The sequence below is a fragment of the Natator depressus genome, chromosome 5 (assembly GCF_965152275.1).
Source record: "Natator depressus isolate rNatDep1 chromosome 5, rNatDep2.hap1, whole genome shotgun sequence".
Classification (NCBI taxonomy): Eukaryota; Metazoa; Chordata; order Testudines; family Cheloniidae; genus Natator; species Natator depressus.
In genome coordinates, this window is record NC_134238.1 from 81069776 (window position 1) to 81096850 (window position 27075).

General features: G+C 41.6%; 1 protein-coding gene across 1 annotated transcript in view; it reads left to right on the plus strand.

Annotated features, from left to right (window-relative positions):
• CHSY3 (chondroitin sulfate synthase 3) overlaps positions 1-26364 on the plus strand; it is a 279018-nt gene extending 252654 nt beyond the window's left edge. The window contains exons 4-5 of the mRNA XM_074953078.1: positions 26128-26213; positions 26307-26364. Of these exons, the coding sequence (XP_074809179.1) occupies positions 26128-26183 (56 nt within the window). The 3' untranslated portion in view covers positions 26184-26213; positions 26307-26364. The remainder of the gene's footprint in view (positions 1-26127; positions 26214-26306) is intronic.
• Positions 26365-27075: the final 711 nt, after the last annotated feature.

The window sequence follows — 27075 nt, forward strand, 5'->3', positions numbered from 1 at the left end:
ACTAAATTATCATTGGAGGGAAGTTAGGCAGCCCAAACTATCTCCCCCTCTACAAACATGATGGTCACTTTAAGAGACAGGTCACTACCCCTCTCACAGCAGGCCAGGAAGAGGAAGGTCTTAGGCACAAGAGCTTGCAGACCACTGTAGAAATGACTTCAGGTTCTGACAATTTTTCTGCCTCCTAATATTTCAGTTCAGTGTGTCACCATGGAGCAAGATCTGAGATTGTGTGAGGAAATGCTGTATTCAAACAGGAGGAGGGAAACAAAATGGCAGATGTGCAGCAAGCTCAGCAAGAAAACTACTGCATCTGCCAGGATTTAGATCCAGCATCTCTGCCTCCCCCAACTCTACCCCACTTCCCAAAAAAATCTTGTGAGGATGTGTGGTATCCCAACACTAGAAGGGCATATATGGAAGAAGAAAAGGAGGAAGGAAAAGCACTAAGGGAAGGGCAAGCTCGGAATATATATGAATTGAGGGCAGAGGTATGGGGATAGGGCAGAGAGAGAGAGAGACCCACACCCAGAGTGAGTTGGACCAACAAGGGCAAAAGGGCAGCACTGAATCTGACTGAAAGACAGTTATTTGTGATAGTTTGGAGGTTGGGGTCAGTGAAGTGAGACATTTGAGAATGGAGTAGAACTAGACAGGATAGAATAAAGGAAAGGCGGAAAAGAAAAACGCAGAAAAAAACAGCAGGAGGTGAAGAGGTAAAGGAGAAATTAAACTGAAAAACAGGCACTGGAAAGGGTGGAGAGAAAAAAATAACGCAAAATCGAAGGAAGGAAATTGAGGTAAACTGACAGAAAACCAAAGAAACAGAGGGAGATTTAGTAAATGAATTTAAAGAGCAGTTGAAGCCAAGAAAAGGGTCAGAGTGACTGCCTTAATTATTATTAAGCACAGAGAGTACAGTATTGTATTGCTGTACCCCATCAGTATACAATAGGGAACATTAAGGATCAAATGCTAGGCTGAGGTTAGAATCTCCCTGTTTTTTTGTTGATTTGTGTCAGATCCTTAAATTTCTCCAACCATTTGTATACTGATAGACTCCATGGAAAAGACTCAGTGGGGTTCTGTATATAGTATATTACCTGGACTATGTTAAAAAACCCTACATCTGAGAATAAGAGAGAGCTGTCTTTAAAACTAAAAGTGGACACTCAGTAGGAGAGAAATACCAGAGCTAAGGTTACATTGTATCCTTTGAGCCATATATTTCCTTTTGGGTGAGACATTATCACATTCCTTAAATACAAACAGAAAGAAAGCTAAAAGAAAAAGAGTACTTGTGGCACCTTAGAGACTAACCAATTTATCTGAGCATGAGCTTTCGTGAGCTACAGCTCACTTCATCGGATGCATACCTTGGAAACTATAGAAGATCTTATTATATACACACAAAAAGCATGAAAAAATACCTCCTCCCACCCCACTCTCCTGCTGGTAATAGCTTATCTAAAGTGATCACTCTCCTTACAATGTGCATGATAATCAAGTTGGGCCATTTCCAGCACAAATCCAGGTTTTCTCACACACACCCCCTCCCCCCCCACACACACACAAACTCACTCTCCTGCAGGATTTGTGCTGGAAATGGCCCAACTTGATTATCATGCACATTGTAAGGAGAGTGATCACTTTAGATAAGCTATTACCAGCAGGAGAGTAGGGTGGGAGGAGGTATTGTTTCATGCTTTTTGTGTGTATATAATAAGATCTTCTATACTTTCCACAGTATGCATCTGATGAAGTGGGCTGTAGCTCACGAAAGCTCATGCTCAAATAAATTGGTTAGTCTCTAAGGTGCCACAAGTACTCCTTTTCTTTTTGCGAATACAGACTAACATGGCTGTTACTCTGAAACCAGAAAGAAAGCTGGCACTTTTCAGTAAGCTTCTGCTTTGTCCCACTTTCCTTTGTTGTCCCACTTCAAAAATAAAGCTATAGGTCCACTTAAGTACTGGGTGGGGTTGACAAATTTATTAAGGACAGTGAAATAAAATGTATCTTGTTATTGTATGCAGTGTTGTTGTAGCTGTGTTGGTCCCAGGATATTAGAGAGACAAGGTGGGTAAGGTAGTAGCTCCCTTGGTGAGACAGACAAACTTTCGAACTTACACTTTTATTGAAGAAGAGCTCTGTGTAAGCGTAAGAGCTTGTCTCTCACCAACAGAAATTGGTCCAATAAAAGATATTACCTCACCCATCTTGTCTCTTTTATTATTATTATTATTATTGGAAGAAATCAGATTTTGGTTCAACTCTTGCTGTCAGTGTGCCCATTTAATACAATATTATATATTTCAGATACAATTATTTGTCAACGTGCTAGTAGCTTATTTATAAAACCATGCTACTCTGAAACCTGTCATGATAAGATAGATGCTTTTATGATGTCACCACCTTGTAAAATTGCTGAACTAGAGCACTCTGCTGAATGAGTTCCCAGCTCCATTGCAAACAGTTTCCATTTGCCTGTCACTTTGCTTTAAACTATGCTAAATGTTATTACTTCATCCCTTACTCTCCTGGCAGCTTGAGTTCCCAGCGAGAGAAAGGAACACAAATTTTTCCAGACCTTAAAGTGTATCTACAAAATAAGGACCTGGACCTGCAATATATTGAGCACACTAGATTCCCAGTGACTTTAGCTGAAGTTAAGTACCACAAAGGATCAAGACCTTCAAAAACATAAAGATAAAAGGGCGAGATTATCAGAGGAGCCTAACAAAGGTAGGTGCCCAACTCCAACTGAATTTGAAAATGCTCACAATAAAATGTATAACAATCAAAATATACCATACTTTGTAAAGTCACATTTATTATAGTATTTTTTTATCTTAGTCACTAAAACTAGTCAGTGCAACTAGTCAGTTTCATCCGCTCCTGCATCTGTTTCCTATCCTGGCTATCCATTTGCAGTTTTTCATTGATAGCCCTCTCTCCATGCTCTCTGCTTGCAATCTGAAGCCTCAGAGGATTGTGGCACCTCCCGGAACATGTCTTCCTTACTTCTATTTTGTCTCCTTTTCAGATGGAGCTGCTCAGTCGATGTGCAGGAAACGACCCTCCAGGGCACATCAGCAGTTGCTAAAGCAACAATAGACAGAGTGCAATTGTGAGTGCACTCTCAGCCTTGATCCAAATAAGTTAGAAACACCACTTTCTCACTCTCCCTTGGCAGGCACACACCATGGCGAGAACCCCAGCCATGGTGAGTTCGGCCAGAGGGGAGAAGGGGGAATGGTTCAAAGGCTGGGGGGGGGGGCGGTGTCAGGGTTCCTTCCCCACTCTGAACTCTGGGGCAAATATGTGGGGACCCACATGAAATACCGCCTAAGCTTATTCTTACCAGCTTAGGTTAAAACTTTCCCAAGGCACAGATTCCTTTCTTGCCTTGGGATCACTGCCACCACCAAGTGATTTAACAAACAATCAGGGAAAAGGACCACTTGGAGTTCCTCTTCCCCCAGCAATGCCCCCAAACCCTTACACAACCTTTCCTGGGGAGGCTTGAGAATAATATCCCAACCAATGGGTTACATAGGGACTACAGACCCAACCCCCTGGGTCTTAGAACAATGGAAAAATCAGTCAGGTTCTCAAAAAGAAGGGTTTTATTTAAAGAGAAAAAGGTAGAAGAATCACCTCTGTAGACTTAGGCTGGTAGTTAACCTTACAGAGTAGCAGAAAATTCAAAGAGCACAGAAGAACCCCTCTAGCCTTAGTTTCAAAGTTATAACAAAACAGGGATAAACCTCCCTCTAGTCAAGGGAAAATTCACAAGTTGAGAAAACAAAGATAAACTAATAGGCCTTGCCTGGCCGTTACTTACAAGTTTGAAATATGAGAGACTTGTTTAGAAAGAGAACATGGATTGATATCCGGTCCCTCTTAGTCCCAAAAGCTAACAGCCACAGAAACAAAGAACTCAAAACAAAACCTCTCCCCACCACCAGATTTGAAAGTATCTTTTGTCCCCATTGGTTCCTTTGGTCAGGTGCCAACCAGGTTACTTGAGATTCTTAACCCCTTATAGGTAAGGAGGAATTTAGGCTACCCCTATGGTTATGACAGGGGGTTTCAAAGGGGTATCACTACAAGTGCCTAGGGCCACTATTCTGAATATTGGCACCGTTTTCTACAGGCAGGGGTGATAGCAGCTGGTATCTCACCCTAAGGGTAATCGGGGATGCAAGGGTGCAGCTCCTGCATGTGTGCAGCTGCAGACCAGGTCCGTATGTTGCTTGCCTATGTGCTGCTATGGTGCCTGCAGAAGTAATTGCCAATTGGCCTGACAAAGTTTCCTATGCGGGGGAAAAAACAAGGGAGCCTTCACAAGAAGCCTTCAACAGAGGATTGCAGAATACCTCCAGGAACCAAATAAAATTTCCTAGAGATCTCTTTGGAGGAGTCTCAGGACATCTCAGTGTGCATAAACAAACTTTTCCGCAGGGCCCTCTCTGCCTAGCTGCAGAGCAGAATGAGAAGCAGCTACAAACAGTACCTGTGTTAGTTATTTCAATCCCTCTTCTACCCTGATTAAGAAAAGCGGAACACTACCTCACATCTCCCCGCAGTACCAAAGCACAATGAGTACTTAGCGGAGCTTCCTTCTCCTGCATCAGGCATGCCAGAGCTGGAGCGCTGGGACTGGCTAGACCTCTCTGGAGTTAAAAAGAGGTCCTGGCTCACGTTGCCACTGAACATCCCTGTCACCTGTCCCTCATCTTCTTCCAACTCCACTCCCTTGTCCACCACATCATCAGAGTTCACTCTGCTGACCACTGTCTCTAGCTCCTCTGAAGTATTCATGGGGCTCTTGGTGATGGAGGTGGGGTCGCTGCCAAGGATGGCATGCAGCTCCTTATAGAAGTAATATGTCTTTGGCGATGCACTAAACCCATGATTGACCTCCTTTGCCTTCTAGTACACCACCCTCAGCTCTTTGATCTTTGCACAGCACTGCTGCGTGTCCCTATCATACCCCTTCTCTTCCATGCCACAAGCAAGCTGCCCATAGGTATCAAAGTTCCCCTGCTGGGGTGGAGCTCTGACTGCACAGCTTCCTCTCCCCACAGACCCAACTGATCCAATAACCCCGGTGTATTCCAGGCAGGAGTGCGTTTGCTGCAGGGAGCCAGCATGGTGAGCTGGGCAGTTGCTGTGAGCTCTCCACGCCAAGCAAACAGAAGAATTAAAAACATTGCTGGGGCTTTAAAAGGGGGAGGGACACATGGCTGTGTACCTGGTTGCAGGGCAGCAGAGTTCAAACTGGTGACCAGAGCGGTCACAAAGGTCATTGCGGGACACCTCCTGGAGGCCACTTAGGGTGACATAAGAACACAGTGTCTACACTGACACTGCATCACTCTATGTCACCCTAAGCGCTATGCCTCTTGGCCAGGTGGTGGTGTTATGTCGGCATCGCAGGAGAGTTAAATCAGTGGGAGGAGCATTGCAGTGTGTACAAATCCACAGTTAGGTCATTGTAAGCTGCCTAATATTGACTTAATTGTGTAGTGTAGACATGGCCTTAGATTCTACTGTATATTACTGCAAGATTTAATTTGTTTTTTCTTAACTGGATACGTTTAAAGAATGTTGCAGTACAATAATGGGACCCTGAAGTTGGTACAAGTCTACAACTTGTATAAATTGTGTTTTCCAATTCCAGCAGAAGAGCGACTTTCTTGTCTGATGATTCTAAGCCATTTGCACCTGTATTATGCACTGTCACTGACTGTACTGAAGTATCACATGGTATTACTAACAAGCAGATTTCAAGTGCTCTACAGCAGATGTAGTCCCAGAACTAGAGTCTCTTCTTTTTTGGAGGGGCTGTACATAGCCTTTTTTATTACCATGGGGTTATAAATATCAGTGTAATTCTATTGAAAGGTGAGGATAAATTTGTATCTTCCACAGCAACCTGTATTAGTAAAAACTGTTTTCATAATTTTTTTTAAAATACTGAGATCTAGTTTTGTGTGTTTCTCTCATTTTGCAGGAGATCGGGTTTTCACTCATGCTGTATACACACTCACATACAAATGTGTTTTCAAACACATTTTTAGTGTATTTAGTGCTCACAGATGGTGAGTTGTTAGTCTTGAAGACATCTACTTGTCCAAACAGGTATTGTCAAGGCTGGGTCGTGGGCAGCCAGACCTAGTGGTCAGAGCCAGAGCCCGCAGTCAGGAGTCAAGAGTCATCTGAGTCAGGATACCAGGAGATCAGAAGCAGGAGACAAGCTGGAGATCAGAACTTCAAGTCGGTAACCAGAGTCAGGCTGGGTCAGGATACCAGGTGATCAGAGGCCGGAGACAAGAGATCAGAACCAAAAGTCAGAGGTCAGAAGATATGCCAGGTCAGGACACCAGGAAATTGTGATAGCAGAAGGCAGAGGTACCCAGGCAGGGTGGTTTCCAGCTATAACGTGGACAGTGCAAGTTTTTCCACAGCCATCCAACGATGCAGCTGAACCCTGTCCTGCAGATACAGGGTGGGATTTTCAGTGGTAAATTGACTTCAGTGGGAGCAACATTATGCTAACGCTGAGCACTCTGAAGGGCATAGAGGGTTGTCTAGGTTGCACAATGTGATAATATGGGGGATCTGTCAGCGTACAACTTAAGAGTTCTGTTTGATATTATGAACTTTCTCTATGTTTATGCCTTTATGGCTGTCTTTTGTTGTATTTTTACATCATAGTTTTTGCGTTTGGGGCACCTGAGTTATTTGCCCCTCAATGGGACAGTCGTTAAGGATCAGCAGCAATTGAATAGCCTGGCCTAGCCGAACAATGAGATGGCTGCAACCCAGGCAAAACTGCTTTTCTTTATCTGCTCTGCAGGGAGAGGGCTGGAAGCAGTGATGTTTCCCCAGCAGGAAGGAGAACATAGAAAGAGGTTTTAGAACTGGCTTTTAAAAAATGAGATGTTGAGGAGGTACCGGGGAGAAAAGGAGCTTGGGTAGGAGTGAGAGGAGTGACCCAGGCTTAACTGTAAACTAGAGCACCCACAAGGGTTGAGCTCCGAGGAGGATGTGCTTAACCTGCTGGGGAGTTTTGGGGGATACAGCACTGGTCTTGGGGTGTATGGGAGCTGCATCATGGAAAAGTCTGTACCCCGGGAATGAGCCGAGAAGCCAAGAAAGAGACAGTGCTCTGAGCCTACCCAGCACCCTGGTGAGAGTCCAGCAATGGAGAGCTTGACCAGCTCTGTGACACATACCCAGTCAATCCCTGGCCTTTTGTTTATACTACTAAGAAAACCATTTGTGGTGGTAGTTTTATGAAGTGGACACCTGTCTGCTAAGAACTGAACTGAGGTTACCAACAGATTGAACACAAGCTGCCAAAGCTAGTGGTACATATCATAGTGGCACACAGCGGTACAAGCAGTGGTGAGCTGGAGCCAGTTCGCACCAGTTCGCTAGAACTGGTTGTTAAATTTAGAAACCCTTTTAGAACTGGGTGCTCCGGGGCTGGAGCACCCACGGGGAAAATTTGGTGGGTGCAGAGCACCCACCAGCAGCTCCCCGCCCTGCGCCCGGCCCCAGCTCACCTCACCTCCGCTCCAGCTCCGCCTCCCCCTCCTCCCCTGAACGCGCCGCCCCGCTCTGCTTCTCCGCCACCTCCCCCCGCCCCCGGCTTCCCACGAATCAGCTGTTCATGCAGGAAGCCTGGGAGGGCTGAGAAGCAAGCTGCAGCTTCGCACTCAGGCCCAGGGAGGCGGAGGCGGAGGCGGAGGCGGAGCGGAGGTCAGCTGGGGTGGGGGGGCGCGAGGAGGGCAGCCCGTGCCGCAGCAGGTAACCCGGGGGGTGCAGGGGAACTGCTCCCTGCCCCAGCTCACCTCCGCCTCCCTGGGCCTGAGGGCGAAGGCGCCGCTTGCTTTTCAGCCCCCCCAGGCTTCCTGCGCGAACAGCTGATTCGCAGGAAGTGGGGGGGCGGGGGCAGAGAAGCAGCGTGGGGCAGCGCGTTCAGAGAAGGAGGCAGAGGTGGAGCAGAGGTGAGCTGGGGCTGAGCGTGGGGAAGGGAGGGGTGGGGAGCTGCTGGTGGCTGCTCTGCACCCACCAAATTTTCCCCGTGGGTGCTCCAGCCCCAGAGCACCCACAGAGCAGGTGCCTAAGGCGCCACTTTTGATGTGATCAGTGGGGAGAGCGGCCACTCCCCCTGCTCCCCCGCCAGCTATGCTTCCCTGCCCCTAGGAGCCAGAGGGACCTGCCGGATGCTTCCTGGGAGCCGCCCCAGGTAAGCAATGCCAGGACTCCCCACCTCGCCCCCCAGCAGGTCCCTCTGGCTCTTAGGGGCAGGGTGGGCACCCACTATGGTGGCCCACGAGACCCTACTGCTCAGTTCTGGGGACAGTCGGGGGAGGGGATGGATGGGGCAGGGGTCCAGGGAGGGGCGGGGGGTTGGATGGGGCAGGAGTCCCGAGGGGCGGGGGTGGGCCATGACCCCCTCGTGGGGTGAGGAGGGAACCGGTTGTTAAGATTTTGGCAGCTCATCACTGGGTACAAGTGTTTCCTGAGACATCCATTACATGTGACAGCATCTGCTGAAATAAAGTAGCTGTAAATATAAACTAAGCAAACTCCTGTCTACAGTGATAAAAAATTTCCATTGCAGTTTTGTACAACCTTTAATTAAGGTTCTCCACTATTAGACATCAAAATTTGCTGGTCCCTTGCACGGTTGCTTAAGATACTTAATCTTTCAAAATGTTGTCAGATGTATGTGGAATGAAGCTTGTGTTGCTTTTCTCTTGCTGTATTTGGTTCCTGCAATGTATGATACACAGCACCAAGGTCTTATATTGCCTGAATAGAAATTTACACAAGAATGTGCCATTCACACCAGTGGGAACTGTGTCTCCACAAATATACATACTTTAATATATATTATAACAGAATTCAGTGTTTCGCCGGTAATGTATCCATAATCTAATTTTAGGCATTGACATTTCTTCTTCAGAAAATGAATGGAAGGAATTTTAGAACTTCCTCAATTATTGCTCAACAGATTTTTTTTTCAATTTTTAATTAATTTATTTATTTGGGGTTTTTTAATCTTAGACATGCTAAACTGGGTGGCTATTTGCTGACAAATGGATGCCGAAATGAATTCTCACAAGGCAATCAAAATAAACTCACCCACAGAACAGTATGCAAGAATTCTTGCCATCTAACCAATTAGGAGATTATTGCTCATGGCATTTTCACAGTGAGAATGGGAGAGAAATGACAGTTTTGTGAAAGACTTCGGGTTACTTCTAATAATGTAGCATCTGTTAGAAGTCAGCATAAAAGTGTCTTTACATACCCTATAATAAAAAGCAACTGACAATGGTGTTTATGCTGGAATGGCAAACTGTAAACTGTGAATTGTTGTAACTTGCAAAATTCACTGCTATAGCTACGGTGCAGCAAAAATACTGATTTTGTGTCTTAAATGAATGCATCTGGAACTAGGTGTTTCAAAAAAAGAAAAGAACCACTAAAGGCCAAAATTGTGACCAACCCCTTTTGCCTCCTACTTATCCTGGTGCACTCCACCTTAGGGTTTACCAGAACAACTTTCACCTGAGCTCAGGATGTGGACTTGTATTTCTTTTGCTTTTCTCCTTGAGAGATTCTCTTAAATAAAATGTTTAATGAAATAAAATTTGGCCCTTGCACCAACTTTGACTACTATTTACAAATTATCATTGGCTCTTCTTCCTTTCACCATCATTCCATATAGCTTGCTTAAATCTTTCATTTTTAAAATCAGATTTCATTTGTGAAAGCCCTTTTCTGTCATCTCATTGACACATCAGGTCATTTCTGAGCCAAACAACGCTCAGTGCTATTCTCTCCGCCCTCTCTCTCTTCTGGCCTTTAGAGCTCCCAGACCCACTGAACCAAATGGTGTTTCCAACACCTCCTTCAATACCTACAAAAGTGAACCACAGTCCTTACGAACTGGGTGTATTTACTCTATTTAGTTACATCATTGCGCTATTGGGGTGATTTGCTGCTTTTTTGCCACAATAAAACATTAATAAATCAGACTAACTCTAAGAAAGTTTGCAGCAGAGTATGCTCTACAGGAAGGATATTGTTTTATGATGCAATATATCCAGAATTGTATTAACTTAACTGCTAGAGAGGATTTTTCTGAAATTGGTAAAACTTACATTCAGCTATACAAGTGATTCATACTTGTCTCTTCGGCTGCCCTTACTTCAAGAGTAAGACAGAAGAATTGCTTTTATTATTTCATGGCCCTTTCGCAGACAAGAAAGCTTTGATGTAAGATTTTTCAAGATTTCTGCAGGGAGTTTTTCATGAAAACCTAATTCTGCCGGGAAAGGGAATTGAGTAAAGGATGAATGTCATTTGGACGACATTAGTTGACAGATTAAAGTTACACAAGACATTATTTGAAACATGAATACAATTCAAATTGTCCCAAAGGCTCTGCAGCATCTTTGTTGTTCTGACTCATGAAAGACCTTCATTTGAGAAAGAACATTAGACCTGACAGAGATCATCTGTTTGAAAACAATCAGGTGACCAGTGCAAATTAGGAATATTGGACAAAATGGTACTGAAAGCCTGAGAGATATCATGAGGCACCAAAAGTCCTGCTGCATCAGAAAGGATTTGTTTTTATCGGGGGGGGGGGGGGGGAGAGGGGGAACGACTTCACAGCATATGTCATGTTGAAATCACTTTTTTTCAATCATCAAGTCCAATTCCCCTTTACCCTTTAGGTGCTTTTTGCTATTTCTGCCATGTAAATGGGCTCTAAAAACACTGAATTTGCCTGCTGGGTAATACCCCTAGCTTGGCACTTCCTTGGCAGGTGTAGAATCAGCATAGCATGCTGTACAACCTGCCTTTGAAGCTAGTAGTACAGGGAGTGTCTGGACATTCTCAGTTTTTGCAAGACCCCAGAGGAAATTAGGCAACTGAGCATAAATTAGAGCAGCCCCAAAACTACTGTAATTTATGCTGTGAGCTGGACAAGCCCCCAGACAGCTCCAGAATTATAGGAAGACAAATAGATGGTGTAAACTACACCTGTCCTTGACTTAGTTCCTGAGCTGAGTGTAGCTGGGACAGGATGGAGAATCAGCCCTATTATTAATCCATATATCCTTATCTAAAATCCTTATCATACTAGGAGTTAGCACCAAGGCTGTGTTCTCCATTCTGCCTCAGCAAAAAAGTCACCATCAGCCTGTAGCATGGAAAGTTAATGGTCAGATGCAAGGAGCACTTGGTACAGCTGAAGGGCAAAGTACACAAGGATACCTTTTTTATTTCCCTGATCTTAAGGCCATCGTATGTGTATGGTGCCCTGGTCCAAATTAGAGCAGCCTATATGTTGCTGTTACTTGCACCATCTGTCAACCCCCCTGTCATAAAAATAAAGGGAAGGGTAACCACCTTTCTGTATACAGTGCTATAAAATCCCTCCTGGCCAGAGGCAAAACCCTTTCACCTGTAAAGGGTTAAGAAGCTAAGATAACCTCGCTGGCACCTGACCAAAATGACCAATGAGGAGACAAGATACTTTCAAATCTGGGGGTGGGGGTCTGTTTGTGTGATGCTTTTGCCAGGAACAGATCAGGAATGCAGTCTCAGAACTTTTGTTAGTAAGTAATCTAGCTAGAAATGCATTAGATTTCCTTTTGTTTAATGGCTGGTAAAATAAGCTGTGCTGGATGGAGTGTATATTCCTGTTTTTGTGTCTTTTTATAACTTAAGGTTTTGCCTAAAGGGATTCTCTATGTTTTGAATCTGATTACCCTGTAAGGTATTTACCATCCTGATTTTACACAGGTGATTCTTCTACCTTTTCTTTAATTAAAATTCCTCTTTTAAGAACCTGATTGCTTTTTCATTGTTCTTAAGATCCAAGGGTTTGGGTCTGTGTTCACCTGTACAAATTGGTGAGGATTTTTATCAAGCCTTCCCCAGGAAAGGGGGTGTAGGGCTTGGGGCGATATTTTGGGGGGAAGACGTCTCCAAGTGGGCTCTTTCCCTGTTGTTTATTTAAGACGCTTGGTGGTGGCAGCATAGAGTTCAAGGAAAAGGCAAAGTTTGTACCTTGGGGAAGTTTTTAACCTAAGCTGGTAAAAATAAGCTTAGGGGGTCTTTCATGCAGGTCCCCACATCTGTACCCTAGAGTTCAGAGTGGGGAAGAAACCTTGACACCGGCACATGGCAATTATGGCAGCCAGGGACTTCTGGATCACTGTGATAGAGTGGATGCACAGCTATATAAACCTTCAGGGAGGGGGTGGCATAGCAGGCAACAATGGAGATTCTATGCCATCCAAGTATCCCTCCTCCATGGAGGACACTCTCCAGTTATTGTATATGCCAATTTTAGGGCCGCTTTGCTGAGGATGAATGGCACAAAGCAGCTAGACTGTGTCTCAGTTCTCAGGCCTTTGGTGTGTCAGTGAACTATGGGTGCTGAGGAGAAAAAGGAAAATGGGACAAAATGAGACAAAGCGGAAAATAAACTATAAAAATAAAACATGACTGGAGAAATATAAGCAAATGCAATGAGAGGTTCAGTGTTTATCCTGGAAAAAAAAAGTGAGGTATTACCTGAGCAAAACATGCTCCTAAGAGAATAGTAGAGAGGGGTCCAAACAAAACACTCAGATTTAAAAGCCCCTGAGCTTTGGGAACTTACCCAGCTATGAACATGTCTAAAGAATAGACTGTACCTTCTCTACTGTCACATCTGAAAATGAATGCTGAGTTCCTCACTACTGTGTATTTTTCACCAATTCCTACTGTCAGAGGATATCTATTTGTCTCGAAGCCAAAAAGAATCAACTGTGACTAGCCATGTCAACTAACACATTTTTGATCATAGGAACAATAAGTTTGCAGGTCTAAGTTTAATCAAAGTTTAATCAATGTAACTTGACAACCCATTAAAAACGGTAAGATCAAGAGCCTTTCATAGAAATAAGATGCCATTAAACATCATCACCATTGTCCCTGAGAAAACCATGTTTCAGCATTATCAATTTCAATTAACAGTCATGGTTTGCTGAGGATATCTGTCTGGACTGAATAACCTTCAGCTGCTTAATAACACACACTCTATTTCAGATAAGGCAGATTCCTTAACTTTTATTAAAAGACTGTAATTCATGGACAGTACTCATTTTTGACAAGGGAAAGCATATTTATTAAAAATAAAACAAACCCTTACCTTGATGAGATGTCCTTATTGGCATCTTGTTTGGCAGGCTGGTATACGATGTGGAAGTCACAACTAAGAAGAAAATCCAAAGCAAAACCCAAATAAATCTAAAGAAAATCCAGACCAGCAGTGGATCCAAGAATAAGTTTATCATGTTGCACTTTGATGCATTGAGTAAACAGATGCTGGGAGTTCAGGACCCGAAGGTCTGACCCTTCTCATTTGCATTTCCTTACTGTCTAGTCTACTGTGTACAAAATGGCGTTAGTTTGAGCACATAATTTAGTGCTAAATGTGTTGGATTGCAATCATATTTACAATGGTGATCTCCATGCAAACAGACAGAGAAAGCAGCCTGCAAAATTTGAACTGCAGAATATCTGATATAAAAGTACTTGATATGGCCCATTCAGCAAGAAATCCACTGAAACAAAACATTTGGCTAGTGTTGTAGAGCTGTTTTCATTTAATTTCACAAGTCCCGTTAATTAGTCTTTTATGCTTCACTGTGAAAATTCTACAATATCTAAACATTCATACTGATTTGAGACTATAGTATGACCAGTTTGGGAGAGATTATTGCTCTTAATCCTTGAAAATTGGACACACTCCCTTACATGAGTTTCCATTAATTAATATAACAGCAATTTCAGTTATTTTTCTCTTCTAGCACATACAAGTGCCTCACTCTCTAGGGATCTTAAATCACAAGAGGAATGCAGGAATTAACTGAGCACATACCCATATATTTTTCAAACTAATGCATGGATTTTAGCAGTGCAGTTCCCATTAAAGTGAATGAGTTCTGCAGCTAAATCCCCATACAACTCAAAGTTTAATTGAATGGTTCTGGGTTTAGAAGCATATATTATAGCTACAGAATTCAAAGGTTAAATGGGTATGTCCCAGAAAACTGCTCACTGTGTCTGCCTAAAAGAGATTTATCCCTATTGCTGTATTGATCTCCCACTTTAACTGCCTCTCCACTGGCTTCAAAGCAATTAAATTGCCTTATATCAAAACTTTCCACTCACCCTCTTTTATCTTTGATGAGGGAATGAAAGTGAGTTTCAATAAAATGAAATCAGTCTTAATGGACCAGCAAAAACCAGTTGCCTTAAACAATCAGCTGCCTAAGGCTATGTCTACACTAGCACTTTTGTTAGTAAAACCTTTGTCAGCCAGGGGTGTGACCCTCTTCCCCTGTCCCCCCACCTGATCGACATACGTTTCACCAATAGAAGTGCAGGTGTGGACAGCACTATGTCAGCGGGAGATGCTCACCCATCGACATAGCTGCCGCCGCTCACTGGGGAGTGGTTTAATTATGCCGGTGGGAGAGCTCTCTCCCGTCAGCACAGAGTGGCTACACAGGAGACCTTAGAGTGGTGCAGCTGCAGCGGTACAGCTGGGCCGCTGTAAGGTCTCTAGTATAGACATAGCCTATGTAAATGTGGTCTTTAGATAAAGGTCAAACTAAATGGCAACTTTGGAGATACTCACTTCAGACTGAGGGATGTCTATTGGAAGTGATCCTTAGAGCAGGTTTAAACTAGGGTAACTGGTGGAATCTCTGTAACTTGAAGTGATTTGAGGACTTCAGTAACTCAGAGGACAGAGGTCTATTTCAGGAGTGGATGGATGAGGTTCTGTGGCCTGCGATGTGCAGGAGGTCAGACTAGATGATCACGATGGTCCCTTCTGACCTTAAAGTCTATGAGCAGGTTTCACTTTATTTCCAATTGTACTCAGTGATAGATTACCCTTTTTGCCCTTGGTTCACTATACTTTAGGGCAGGAATTGAGAACCCCACCCCTGCAAACTGCCTGAATTACTAGTGCTCAATTCACCATCCAGAACTTCAGGTATAGGCAAGAATACTTTGGACACAGAGCTATTTAGTGGACCACAGTGAAACACACAACCAAGTCAAATGAAAATGCAAACACACAATGAATAACCAACTTTGCATGCCTTCACACCCTCAAATGCTGGCCAACACCCCACCTTTACTATTGCCTGAAGACCAGTCTCCAGTAAACACTGCAATGAAAGCACACAGCATCCTAATGGGTATCTAGCTGTTTGTTGTTGCTGTTATCTTTTCCCCTTCGATTAATGTTGCTTTTTTACCATGCTGTCACCATCACATTCAATTCAGTGAAATGAAAATATTAAGGAGAGATACTGCACTAGTTTAGCAAAACCACTGCAGAACTAAAATTATAGTAATTAAGAGACATTGATGAAAGAACAAGTGGAAAACTAGAGGCAGCCTAATGTAAAAAGGCAGATTGAACACATCTCGATAATTTTAGATGATTTGACAACTGTGACAAAGCAAGTGGGGGAGCAGGGACCTGTTAATGAGCACAGTTCTCCATTCTGTCAAGAGTCTTATCTTTTGCCTGTTCTCCCACACATTTTTCATGCATAGTGAAGTAAAGAACTCACACTAAAAACGCAGTATAGTATAACATTGCTGTACTGTAGTCCTTGGCCACAGTAACCAACCATAAATTTGATAGGTTTAAATTATGGGGATTGATGAACAAGTGTAGTCAGAATCCTTTTATTTTCATTAACCAATAACTTCATGCCTGCTTTCTCGGAGTCCTTGTAATGGTTCATCAGCCCTATAAAGCTGTAGTTGCCTTGGTTGCCAGTTAATTTAAGGAGAACTAAGGATTAAGATCCTCCACTAATACCACTACCAGAGTTAACTCATTGTAATAACAGTGCCTTACTAAGTAAAGACTCATCAGCTTTTCCCCTGTCAGAGGGCCCCCTTCTCAAAGCTCCTCCGTGGCTGGTGTTGCTAACAGCATACAGAGAGCGCCCCACTCCTCTACCTGACACACTGAGAGCCCCTGCTCCTGTTTCAATTTAGTTAATCACTGATGGCTGTACAGTACGCTCTTACTGCCTTTAGTGTGGGAGGAACATTGACTGGACAGCAGGAAATGAGAGACGTCCTACACACGTGTGGCAGGAAGAGAGGCTGTCCCCTCAACCCTACTCTTCAGTTCTCTGCTCAGCCATTGCATGGGGGTGGGGGCCAGTTGATTGGCTGCCGCTTTCCCCCTTTACCTATTTGAGCTAAGCCCGGACTTTGCAAATGCCTCTTCAGTTAACTGTCCTGCCCTTCCATCCCTTAGTTGTAGATTAGGAGCTCTGCAGCTTACGATGCTGTATGTCTGCCTGTTTTTAGGGGGTCAGGAAGGAATTTTTCCCATTGAGCAGAACTGGCATGTGTAGCCTAGTGGGTTTTTCACTTTTCTCACAGCCTCCTGGTAGCACAGTTTGGTTAGAAGCATTAGGATTCGAAGTTCATGTAATGCTGTAATGATTGCTGACTTGCTGCAACTTGTGGCCAGGCTAGAAGGGCCAGCTCCCAGAAGTAAATGAGAGTTGGGATTGTGCAGCTGGGCATTGCACTCACAGGGTGGGTGGCCTCTGTCTCTCCAATCCTTCCCCCCTTACAAAGGAAGCAAGAGATTTCACAAGAGAAGTGAGTCAGTGGAGTAGACTGGGGGAGAGTCTACTCCCAGTTGTTGTCTGGTTTGTGATAAAAGCCATGTAACCTGCACTGCAAACAATTAAAAGCCTAGTACAGGAGAGCTGGGGTGGGCCATGTGGTGCCCTCCACAAGTATAATTAATACAGTTGCTTGCTGCCATTTAAACCTATCTCACGTGTCTGTCAGTCATTCGTCTGGTTGTCCTAGTCAATGGATCCTGTCAGCAAGTGCCTTTCACGTTCTGATATCCAGCATTTGGTTACATTAAAGTAATAAGTCAGAGAGCAGGGGGATGCTTCAGCCAACACTTAGAGATGCTTGAACACAGGAGAGAATATGTCTGCAAATTAAGCACATGCTTGAGTGCGTTGCAGTATCAGGGCCTGGCTCAGTTCCCTAGTCCCTTTGAGCCAGAACAAATTCCCATTGAAGTTACTAGGAGTTTTATATTGATTTCAATGGGAGCAGGATTGGGTTCTTTACCACTGAGCACTCCACTGTTCCTGTGAACATACCAGTCATGTACGGCAGCAGTGTTCCTCCTGTGCTGTCTGATCTACTCAGCATGTCCCGATGCTCTTTTGATTTTAATTGGACATCCATTTAAAACAGCAGCACAGAGCTATGCAAAAGAGTCTTGCAGTGAAGAGATTAAAGTCTTGCCAGTAATTTTTATAACCTCTTCATTTTCATAAGATAACTCATATGTTTTAATTCACAACCAGGCAACTCAGGTTAAAATCTTGAAATCAAGACTGGAATACAACTGAGTGCGCTTGTGGCTTAAACTGTTTTTTCTTTTCAATATAAATCTTTTTATTAGTTTTTAATTCTAGAGCATCCAAGAACACTTTCTCTGGTTTTAAATACATCCAAGTTATTCCTCTAGCTAGTTCAGAACATAACCTTTTTATAGTTTTTTTTATTATTATTATTAATTTACATGGAGTGTTGCTTTCTTGCTATTTTGAAAATAGAATGTTTTAACAGCTGCTTAAATGAAAAATAACATCTATGCATGAAGACAGCCTGATTTCTACATTGTACTGCCTAATGTCTACCTGTAAAATATTTCTGTAGAATATTTTTACTGCATGTGTGTTCCCCTGTTGCATAGGGTGTCATATCCGAGCTGTTTCTAATTGTATTAGATTGTGGACTTGTTTTCTATAGAAACTTCTATAAATAAATTGAAATTTTTTTTCTTGAATATCAGCATTTATATATATATATATTTGCTGCCCTCATATATTTCTGAGGGGAGTAAATTCAGACCAAAGCATCTTATTTTAACATTAAAATATTTCAGGGAGTTGCCTGAGTTACTAATTGGTGCTGTCATTTTGGAGGTTCGTCTACTGCCTTTAAACCTGAGGTTGGAAAAAATATGACACCCAAGTGTCCATGGATTACTGTTTTATTGTAAATCGGTTTGAAGCCCCTTTGACAGATACAGGTAAAAGTTGCAATCCCTAGGCACAACAGGGTGAAGCAGATATGGAGTAACATGGCCATGTTCACAGATACTTCTTGTATAAGACCAGTTTTTAACTAATTCAGAATTTCTTTGCATTTTATGGGTTCATATGCTAGATCTATATTATTATAGTTCTGGGGCCACATTTGTCTCTCAGTTGCACTGATACATAGTATGATAGGAATTGCCATACAGGATCAGACTTCTTCTAGTCTGGTAACCTGTCTCCAACAGTGGCCTATAACTAGTCACTTCAAAGAAAGCTGCAGGACTCCCTGTAATGGAGAGTTATGGAATATGCTGCTTTTTGGGGAAACTTTCTTCCAACTCTGCCTCTTTCTCAAGTTCAATGTTAAATAGAATTTGACCCTCAATCTTTAACTTTGTATATTCAGAATATCGTTGATACATCCTGGCAGTTAGACAAATTTGCAATAAGCCTTTTCCTGCTGTGGAAATTAAGCATTTTATGTAGACAAACATTGCATATCTAAACTTCTTGTTGGTAACAGTGGAAAGAAATTGTGATAAGATCCCTAATTTTCAAACTAATTAGATGTATCTGTGTTCTTTTATGTTTTGACAGAAATATTGCAAAGGAGTCTTATGTATTTGTTATTGCATGGAATGTATGCTCTGTGTTGTAAAAAAAACCCCAAACCCCGGCAAATGCAGATGAAGAGAAATAATATGTTTAACATTCAGTAGATCTATAGCATCCAGTAGAAATACCATCATCTTGAAGTAAAGGGTTGAAGCACGTAACTTGGAATGGGACGGACAAAGGATGACAGGAATACATAGTACACAAGTTGCCTTCACTGCTACAGACTCCTCAGCCCCTTTCACTTTAATAAGGAAAATTCTGTCAAAATTAGCCCTCCAAGCACTTTCTTTTAATTACATTGCAGCATATTTTTTTTAATGACTGGAATATCAGTCATGGCATAGCTTGCACTTTATTGTTTGTATTACACTGCCGGAAAGTTATATTTCCTGTAGAGAAAATTTAACAAGGAGGACATTCAGGCAGTCAGGTCTGCAGTACAATGTCTTGCTGAGGTAGGTGGTGGTCACATTTCCAAATGAAGCCAGAGTTATTTTTAGGACCTGAAGAGAGCTGAATAACCCAACTCAATACTCAGAATAATCCTTTTAACTCTTGTAACCTTGGTTTAAGGTCCTCTAGCAGAAGTAGTAAACAAAATCTCCTCAGAGAGGTAAATGAGTGTTATGATCTCAATATTTATTTGTAATGAAGGGCTGCCATCAAGTGAAAAAAATCTTGACAAACTGACCAGGACAAAAGGGCTATTCAGTACCTTTCAGTGTTTTCAACATATATTCTTCTTTTATTCCAGACAGAGTGATTATGTGAGAGGAAATAAAGCTAGCTTCTGTAACAGAAATTTACATACAAAATTAAGTCATTGAACTTTGCCTTGTCACCTGCTCACAAAGTAAAGAATAGGAGATAACCTTACAATGTTTTAGTTCCACTTAAATTTGCCAGGGACAAAAAGCAATTTTGGCAAGAGACGCTTCATTGCTGTTATTTAAAAATAAATTGGTGCATCACAAGGAAGAGGGGACAATGACTGTCCTTGTACATACAGTTATTTGGTCTTAATATGAACATCAGCCATCTCATCATCAGAAGAATTTATGTACCTTCTCAGTGGAGAGAGCTGATTGACGGAATTATACTACCTACCCTTCTATGAGTTGTTTTAGTGCCTTCCTTGTCTCCATGTTTCCTTTTTCCTAAACAATCTGATCTCACAGTACTGAAAAAATAATCCTTTTCCTTTTAATGTAACTTCATACTAGAGAATGGTGTGACCTGAAACCTTGGATCAAAACACCCCAAATACTGAGAAAGCTCAGCTCTCCTTCAACTCGTAGCAGCACAGATCCTCGCTCTTGGGAGTGTTCTTGCCTTGAGGGCAGAACACTCTGCAAAGCAGTAAAAATTGAAATTCAAAATTCTGTAGTAAAAAAAAATAAAAGGACATCATAATAAAGATAGTAACTTTACATTTAAATATCCCTTTCCATCCATAGATCTCAAAATTCTTTCCAAAGGTAGGTCAGTATCATTAGCCCAATTTTACTGATGGGGAAGCTGAGGTACAGAGGAATTCAGTCACTTGCAAGATCTCAAAGGAGGTTTAGTTTAGATAAGCACCTAAAAGTTTAGATACTTAGCTGCACTATTTGGTGTAGAAATTGTTCTGGAAATCTCACAAGAACAGACTTTCTCTTGAGAGTCTTACTACTTCTGGGCTTCAGTTCAATTGTAAATAGCAAGAGCTCATCCTTTCTTTCTATATTTTGGTATCTTCACTTCTGATCCCACCTGAAATCAGATATATAAAAGTGCATAGAATTCAGGAAGTGGTAATTAAGCTATTGCGAACCTTCACTAAAGAGGTTTGTTCTGTTTTGACTGAAGCTTCAGATTCATTCTAATTTTATCTAAACTGATTCACCCATCACTAATTAAGACATCTTGAAATCTAATTTAGTTCACAAATCAGAAATACAAGACTACATTCTGTTGTCAGTTATACCAGTGTAAATCATGGCATTATCCTGTATCGTGCAACAGCAAATTGACACAGAGCTCATTTTACGGCTATAAAATCAGAAATCAGATACCTTACAGCACTAAGCTGACCATATTCTAAACTCATTGCACAGCAGATACTCTACAAACACTCTGCAAACAATCCAACAAGAAAAAAAGACAATCTTAACAGCATTTGGTATCTCCTGATACTAATTACACTTTTAATATAGATACAGAAGATAAACACAAATATGTTCTTTTATCAGTGTGCAAGAGTTATTGGGGTACCTGGGACTGCGTCACCTTGTTATCTCACTTGCCTCCGCCGAGAGGGAGGCAAGCAGATGCAGAGAAGGACAGTTGCTTGTGCTTAACTGGATGTCAGCTCCCTGACACCACCAGCCTGTTACAAACAATCTTCTCTGGGCTATGCCAGCTCTTACTTTGTCTTGCAGGTTAACAATAGGTGTCCTGCAGTCCCTGAGGCCCTTTGAAGTGTTCCCCTGTTGTGTCCAGCCCCTTATCCATTGAAAACTCATAGTAATACCAGGTCTGATGTCCCCAAGGCCACAGTGTACACACCAGCTTGAATGAGTCAACACAGGATAAGTTCCTTGTGTAATACCAAAGCATTGTGGTATATTTATAGCAAAAACAATGCATTTATTATCAAGGGTTCAAAATTCAAGTGATAGAATGAATAATGGAAACAAAAGGGTTACATATAAAACAAAATCATAACAATTTCTAGAGACTAAACTTAGTCTAACAGGCTGAACTCATTTCTAAAGTTTATCTAACCCCAATTGTACCTTGCAGCATTTCAACCAAGCCTGGTTGAGATCCCATTTTTTATGAATGTAATTGCATTGCCCAGTTACTTCCTAGGTGCAAGATAAATGGTGGCTTCCTTGCCTTCTACTTATAGTCCCAAAATTCATCCTTGGGGACAGTAAAACTGCCCTGTCATTTAGTTTTCCTAAGTCCTGCTTATTCCCTGTTGATTTCACATCCCCCTGTTGACTTCATAGGTAGATGTGCAGTCGCTTGTTGGCTTATAATGATTAATTTATATACCAACAGGTGAATGGACATCTCTTGTCTGACAGAAAATACGTTTGTCAGTTCTGCCTTGATACAGATTTTAAAACACATTTTCAGCATACATCCATAACTTTTCAGATGATATCTGTACATACATTTCACAACAATGACCAGCATAATCCTGGCTTTCATTTAAGATCTCACATGACAGTCTTCGGTGAACCAGAATGTACATACCAGGATCAGGATATTCTTGTAACACTTTTGCCAGTTGGGGTTTGCCAGCTGAGGGGTTCATGGGTCACAATGTGCTAATAAGTTATGTATATTAATCCCCTTGCATTGAGATGAGTCTATAGATCCCTTAGCCTTGCAATATTGCATCAGTTATCTTGAACTGAAATGATGAAAGCCTCTAAAGAAATGTGTTGCTAATTTGCATTTAAAGCATAAAAGAAAGTATTCTATATAATACAGTCTCAAACCAGGGCAGTACTAAAATTGTTTCTTTGCAAAATGTGGACCAGATGTATTACTTCCTTCTGTATATATGGAAATTAGAGATGGAGTAAAATCAGAGAAATATGCTCAAATATAATTTCTTTAGGTCAAGTGGGAAAGGCCTGTGTTTATGATGTTGAAGGGTCCAGGTTCAATCTCCACCAAAGCCACATAAACCCATACTTGGGTCTTGGAAGCCCAATCACCCTGGCTTTAGTTTTTGCTATAACCGTGACCACCTCTAGTTTTAGCCATCTTTAATGGAAATTCGTCTACTGGCTTATTCTGCCTCTTATTATAACAATCCAGGACACTCTTAATGAAAAAGTTTGTTTTGCTTTTGGTATGTTTTACACATTTTTAGAACTTTTTATTAACTGTATACTATTCTGCATGTAAGGACATTCAGGAAAGTGTGAAATGACTTTATAGCTCTTCACTGGTAGTGATGATTGGCTGTTGGCGATGTCACATTCATTTCTATAATATCCCCTAAATGCACAGCTTTAACTCTGACTGCTTTCCTTATTTTTATGCATAAAGTCAATTTTATAACAGCAATAAGACTCTCCAGGTAGCACATTTCTGAGCTGTTTGGATTTTACTCCCATGGCTTACAACACCATCGGAGATTTGTTGTAATTGCCCAGAAATGTTCTCTCTACCCTGCCTTCTTACTTAAATATTTCTCTATAAGATGTGGAACAGATGGGTCATCTGGATATTTTCTGTGAGCGCAGTTTCTCATGTAGTTTCTCATTATACAGGCTGTTTTTACCTGGAGTGATGCCTGCAGTGCATTTTCTTTGTAGTAATTATAGACTGTTGATTAGTGGACCAATCTCGTTTTGCAGTTGGAGGGCATACTGTGGTATAAACTGTTTTAAAGCCAACTTTTCCAAAAATGAATAATAAATTATAACTAAACAAAAACAAGCAATAAATGAGCCACTTACAATAATATAGTGGTATTAGTACCTTCTAATCCCAGTTTTCCATTAGCCTGCATTATTTATAGTGGTGCAAAGTTGGTGTAAAACATTACCAAAGCAAAATGGCGCAAAAGACTATAAAATATTCAGAGGTACCGAGAATTAGGCTTGAAGACTTTAAATTATAGGTGCAAAGGGGGAAGATCTTGCTTAGCAGCTGACTGCTTGTTTACAATTAGGAGATGTCTACAAAATGCTAAAGAAAAATATAATCACAAATAAAATTTATCTTTGTCATTAACTTTGCCATTCAAAGATAATTTGGGTCCTGGGTGATTGCATCTCCTCCTTTGATTAAAAGTGCATGTAGTTTTATAAATAACATTTGTCAAAACTGCAAATATGCCTCAGAATGCTTTACATTCACAAAAGGCCAGGAAATGTCCTTAAAACCTTCTATAAAAATTAAAAGGAAACCATTTCTATTTTGACTACATGTGAGAGTAATACACATATTTCAGTTGCTAGGCAAATGCTAATCTAAGCCATTCATTTTGGTTCAAATGAAGGAGATGTCACCCATTCATCCTAACCTTTTGTGCTAAAAGAAAATCATTTGAATATTACAAAAAAAAAGGGGGATGGGGGTTGGTTTTTTTGTTTGCTTGTTTTTTTAAAGGCATTTTTGAGGGAAAAATGTTTGTCAGTATGTTGTCAAGTGCTAACCCTTTCTGAAGACAAGCTGTCAATACTTTGACTTAAGAATCCATCACCAAGTGTGACATTTGAAATAAACACAGTAGGAGAAAAATAATAATAGGGTATGCTCAGAGGCTTCATACTATAGGTCTAAAATGCTTTCCAGAGCACTGGACAATTACAGCTGTTTGTTCTACACTATATGAAGAAATGGGTGTACTTAAAGCAGTCCAAAAATATCATACACACATTTGCTAGTACTGCCAATTTGTTAAGAAAAGTAAGTCTGGAACATTTACAAGTACTTGATTATACTTCCCTGTTAACCATCTGCAAACCTACAACACATTTAAAACCTTTACTGTGTCACTTCAGGTATTTTTACCAGGCTTCATTTTCTTTGAAATGAGTATCTAGAGAAAATCACTTGGTAGGACTTCTGTGTTAACGAGCTCCCTCACACAAATATGTCTTCTGCTTTTTTTTTTTTTTTTTTTAATTTTAGTGTCTGAATTTGGCATTCCCTGAAAGCTGCCAGATTGGCAGCCAAAGCCGTCCGTATATAACTACAGAACAGGTAAATTATGGCTACACCAGTGTCCCCCCACTCCTCTCTCACCCCACTTTCCCAATAATATCCAGCCAATATAGCTCAAAGCATACCTCATGAGATTGTCTCCAGGGGGAAGAAATTCTCTCTTGAGACTGCCAGCAAGGATACTACTTGTAATAGCTCTTGTGCTATGGATATCTGTGGTGAAATCCTGGCTCTATTGAAGTCAAAGGCAAAACTCCCATTGATTTCAATGTGTCCAGAGTTCATCCCAGTCACCAGGAATTGGTCTGAAATTATCACCACCCTTTTTCACATAAAATAGAATAAGCTATCCAATGGTGAGAAAAATATGGTTACCTGGCCTGGATTTGAATTAGCAAGCTAGAGGCACAAGACTCTAACTGTCAGGAGTAAGGCCCCGCAGCTGTGCCTGCTCAATACACCAATGTCATCCTAATGAGACAGCTAGGCTGTTTGATGGACCACCCTGCCTGACTGGCTCATGAAGCTAGCAGGGCTTGTTCTTAAGCTCAACAGCAGCAGTAGCTCACTGGCTGCTCAATGCACATGCCTATGGACACTCTGCATCTCTGTGCTCATTGCTTTTGCCACACCTCCCTCCCCCCCCCCCGCTCCTGCTCTGCCCCTCCACAACTGCAGCCCAAATCCTACCCTGCACCCAGCCTTGTTCCCATCCTGTCCCAGCCTTGCTCCTGCCTCAGACCCAGCCCATGTCTTGCCTTTCTTAACTTCTGGTAATCTGGTTCTGACCCTCAGCTCTGATTCCAGACTCGGATTCTGTCTTGACCCTTGGCCCTGGCATGTGGATTCTGACTCTGGTTCTGATCCTTGGTTCTGATTCTTGATTCCAGCTCTATCTTGACCCTTGCCTCTGGCGTTTGGACTCTGACTCCAGTTCTGACCTTTGTCCCTGCTTCCTGGTTCTATATAACTTACTGTTACATACATTATGTGATTGCTCAAAAGACAAATTTCTACTGGAGCTATTTCAGTTAGACTCCCAGGGTCTGTTTAAAGCACGACTGTAAGTTGCTGGAAAGGATTCTGGGTTGGTGTTGAGCAAAAAAGGCACTTGCTGTGACTACACAGAAGCTGGAATATACTCTTGCAGGACGAAGGAGCCTGGGGAAAAAAGAAGTGATGGAGGAGTACTAAAGCCCGTCATCTTCCTCTATCCCTGCCCAATTTACTATTTAATGATGTAGACTCTAGTTTGACATTTCAAACTACTGACCTTCATCAGGAACTGTCAGTTTTACGAAGTATGGGGCATGGTGGGGCATTAGATAGAATGTGGAATTTTCTGCTGGGTTTCAGTGGCAGGATATCTTCAGATTTCCAGAAAATGTAGAAATCACTTTGGACATTGAAATTATTTCTTTGGGCATTTTATTTTCCATCAGCTACACCAGTATTGTGTTTAGTCAACAGAAGATTCTAGAATCAATACGCTGATCAGCTACACTAATATATATTAATGAAATTAATTATTAAAAAAGCCATGGGAAGCAAGTTGTATCAATGAGTTGAGGAGCTATTTTATTTCATTTATTTTTATTGCCCACTCTAGATCTCTCATCACTAAATTATCCAAGTGTCTGGATTTGCATCTGGAGAAGGATTTGATTATGAGATTGTCTGTTACCAAACAGGAAGGTAAGTTTATGTTCAGCCAAAGAATGGCAGATTTGTTGGGCTGGTAGGGGCTTAATTGGTTTCCACCCTTCCTTATGTTCTTGTTTCTTTCAGATTCACATCGGAAGCTTAAAAACAGAATCTATCCTGCTGTCTCTTTGTTTATTGGAAGTATAAATGAAGAGTGTGTCATCATGAGAAGCATACAGTACTTTTCATCTTATTATTTCTTTCATACTTTCTTTCCACACTATCAGCTGGATATTTTTAAGATGAAAAAGTGACATGGCTAATTGCTACAATTAGAGCTACTGCTGCTAAAAGCAATTATGCCTATAAATTCAAAAAACAAACCAAACTAAAAATAAGGTTCAGATTTCTGCTTCAACCAGCCAAGAAAAGGAAATTCACAGAAAAGGCTGCTACTCTATCCTTAAATCACCCTTTGAACATACTGTAACCATTGTGAGGGGTATGACATGAATGCAGGAGAGCATACCCACTAGAGTATCATATATGCTGAAATATTAGTAGGGGTTAATGGCTGAATTTAGCAGCGGTAGCATTTATTCAAAACAGCTTGCTTTTTTTGTTTAATTCTAAATCTAAATGGAAAATAGATTTTAAAAAATTCTAAACAAATCTGTATGTCCCTTAAACCAATACACTGTTGCTCACCTCCTGAACCTATTGAAATCAATGGCCAAACTTCCGTTTGCTTTAGTGGCAGTACGATACTTGCTGGTCAAGTTTATGTTTTTATCTAGGCTTTATCTAGGTTTGTTTTAGAATTTTCTGCACATGTAGAGTATATTGTATAGATAGCTAAAGCTGAACTTTTATTAGCACAGACTTGGGAGTCCTAGAGTTATATATGTTACTG